Source organism: Mesitornis unicolor, unplaced genomic scaffold, assembly GCF_000695765.1.
Source record: "Mesitornis unicolor isolate BGI_N332 unplaced genomic scaffold, ASM69576v1 scaffold14536, whole genome shotgun sequence".
NCBI lineage: Eukaryota > Metazoa > Chordata > Aves > Mesitornithiformes > Mesitornithidae > Mesitornis > Mesitornis unicolor.
In genome coordinates, this window is record NW_010190371.1 from 17,559 (window position 1) to 20,542 (window position 2,984).

The window sequence follows — 2,984 nt, forward strand, 5'->3', positions numbered from 1 at the left end:
CTGTCTCTTCCCTATGTCACTGTCTCTTCTCAAATTTTCTGCTTTGAGAACAAGTTCTCAAATGCATCTCCTAAAATCTCCAATACAAATCTAAGAACATCCTCATAAAAGGCTGTTTAGAAGCTGAAGGATTGTATCTTCCAAACCTCTGTGACTGCAGTCTTGGTAAGTTCCCTATGATTTATTTTAAAGGCTTTCCAGGATGAAAGTTGTATCCAGACCATCGTGGTTAATAGCCACAACTCAGCTTACTCTCTTAATACATCAAGTTCCTTACAGAACTACTCTTGCTGGTTTTAGGCCTCTGTAGCATCCTGTGGTATTGAGTCCTGTGACTTAATTGTGCATTTGTGACTTCATTGGCCATTGTTTAGATTGGTTTCTGTCTTATTTAGACCTAGTGGATAGTGGAGAGATGTGAGTTTCTTGTTCCTGCTGTTGATTCCTCCTCCTCACTGGTGAACCTATTGGTACCCAAAAACCAACAGTTAGCACGTGATCAGAAACCATTCAAACTCCTTTGTGTGAAATCTGTTCTTTTCCAGAGAAGAAATTGCTTTCTCTGAAAAAGCATTTGCATGTGAAAAGTCCTTAGAAACATTTTTCTGATCGTTTTAGATAATGTTCACAGACGTTCACATGGTGTTTTTGTTCACGTGATGTTTTATAATTTCTGTTGGTTAGTAACTACTCCGAAATGAATATTGACTAATATCATGACATTGTAAAAATGTTTACCTCCCATAGCTGTATAATCATAGTCTCCTAAGATTGCACTATTAAGGCTGATGGTTTCTGGCTGTAGTTAAATAACTCCTGTATCTCACTTTTGACATTTATTAGTTTATGTAGTGGTGATGTCTCTGATCTTACAAACCTTAGACGTGGTTTCAGACATCATTCTCCAGCATGGCTTATGTGGAAGAAAGCATCTAGATAAAATGCATTGATAAAAGACAAACAAGGAAAATCCTACAACTTCCTATAGTAGGAAACATTGGGTTTGATATGACTCCACTCAAAAAAGCAATCACCATTTGTGTAAACGACTGTTAATAACAGAATAATGAAGCATTGGGAAAAAAAATGTCCAAAGATATTTGACTTTAACAGCAACTCAAGGGATAAAATGATGTTTTAGGAAATTGACTGCTGTTATCTCCAAGATGCTGCCAAGCAACGAATTCCCATAGGGAACTGGAGTGATTGCATTTAGTAGATGAAGGTTTTTGTGTGAACAGAACCGATCACCAGTTTGCAGAGTCCTTTTACATAATGTGAATATTCCTGTTCTCTGTCCTCATACTTCAAATGGGTAGAAATTCAGGAATAATTGAATTGTCTTTTGGCCAAGAGTCACCAGACCTGTTTCAGATCTGAGCAATCTGCAGTTTTCACTTAGAAACCAACCAAATAAAAAAACCCCAAACAAAACAACAACAACCCCACAAGCCAAAAAACCCCACACCTCCCCCCGAAACCCCTCTGAGAGCATTTGGCTTCCATTCCACTCCGGATCTTGCTCTACACATGGTTTCTTGCATGTGGAGCAGAGAATGTTTTTCAGAGGGCAAAAACTCAGGTGAAAACATTCTGAATTCTCTCCACCCTAAAACTGCATCTATTAATGCCTTTGATCTCATTCTTGTAAGTTTTCCTATAGCTATCTCAGTTTCATTCTAAAATCAGGCTTTATTTTGATGAACAGGATTATTTGTTCAGGAGCATTTAATTTATTTCTCAGAAGTATAAAAGATTCTGATGCACTTGAGTCTTAGGAAGTTTCAGCAATCTGAAGTTTAAATGTAACCTTTACAAACTACTTACACCTTTCTGCTATTAATGACTTTCTCATCATTCTACATTTCATTTAGACCAAAATTATTAATGTTTTTGTTTCTGCTAGCAGTGCAGTCTTAGCAGTTGGAGTAAAATCCCCTTAAGCCATTGAAGAGATTTAGAATTATTAAAAATGGAAGTGTGTTTTTATTCTTGTGTTTTATCAAAATAACCGGAATTTAAATGCAGTGTCTAAGCTAAGTTTATTATTATTAAAAATACAGTGGGTACTTATTAAGACTCTGGTTCAGCCTTTAGTAGACGCCTGCAGGCCTGTTTACACAGGAAATATAGACAGATTCCGCTGTAAATCCAGTACGTGCACTCTGCTGGTGATGACAACTGTAAAGGATCCTTCTGGTACAAACTCCTGGGTAAGTGGTTCCTATTGAGGCTCAAGCCTTGTGGTCCTTAGGGTGCGAGGCAAAAAAGACATTGATTGGGTCACGAGAGAAAAGGTTTCACTGGAACGCTACAAAACTGTGACCCCTCTGCTTCACCAAACCTCTGCTTAGGGACTGGAGACAGTGCTGCTTGGTGTGCGGGGCTGCATGGCTTTGAGTCTTAAAGGCTCTTCAGCAGCTTTTGCTGCTTTCTGCTTTCATATGCACACTCTAAATCTCTGTATGAAATGAACCCCAGAGAACACTTGGGTTTTAAATGTGCAAGAGTCTGGCATTCTGTTTTTTCCTTTTTGAAGGAAAAGGTAGGCAGGGGGTTCCTATTCCAGTGCCTGCTATGTTCAGGAAAAGATAAAATTCACCTATTGCTCTATAGCTCGGTGTTATTTTGGCATTAGTTGAAGCAGCAAGCAGTGTGAAAAATTCCTGCAGTGCAGAGGAGTCACTGCTGAAAAGTTGACCCTTAAGTAAGGGTTTTTATTTTGTTTTTAATTTTTGTAGTAGCAAAAAGGAGGGAGAATGAATACATTTCACACTGGGAGCAGGAGCTGTAATCTTGTATGGTATGCTGCACGGTAGTATCAGATTAATTAGAGAAGTAGGATTCATCCACTGCACCCTGCTCTCTGACTGCTGTGACTGTCCCCTAGAACAAGATTTTGGGTTTTAAGGCTGTAATAGAGTGATTGTGCTGTCTTACCTAAAACCTGTGTAACTGTCAACCTTACAGCAGTAATGGAGTTC

At 38.7% G+C, this 2,984-nt stretch overlaps 1 protein-coding gene across 1 annotated transcript in view; it reads left to right on the top strand.

The window, feature by feature from the left end:
• TDP1 (tyrosyl-DNA phosphodiesterase 1) overlaps nt 1–2,213 on the top strand; it is a gene marked incomplete at its 3' end in the record, with an annotated part of 18,885 nt that extends 16,672 nt beyond the window's left edge. Inside the window, exons 14-15 of the mRNA XM_010186393.1 lie at nt 1,554–1,647; nt 2,064–2,213. Of these exons, the coding sequence (XP_010184695.1) occupies nt 1,554–1,647; nt 2,064–2,213 (244 nt within the window). The remainder of the gene's footprint in view (nt 1–1,553; nt 1,648–2,063) is intronic.
• Between the last annotated feature and the right edge of the window lie 771 nt (nt 2,214–2,984).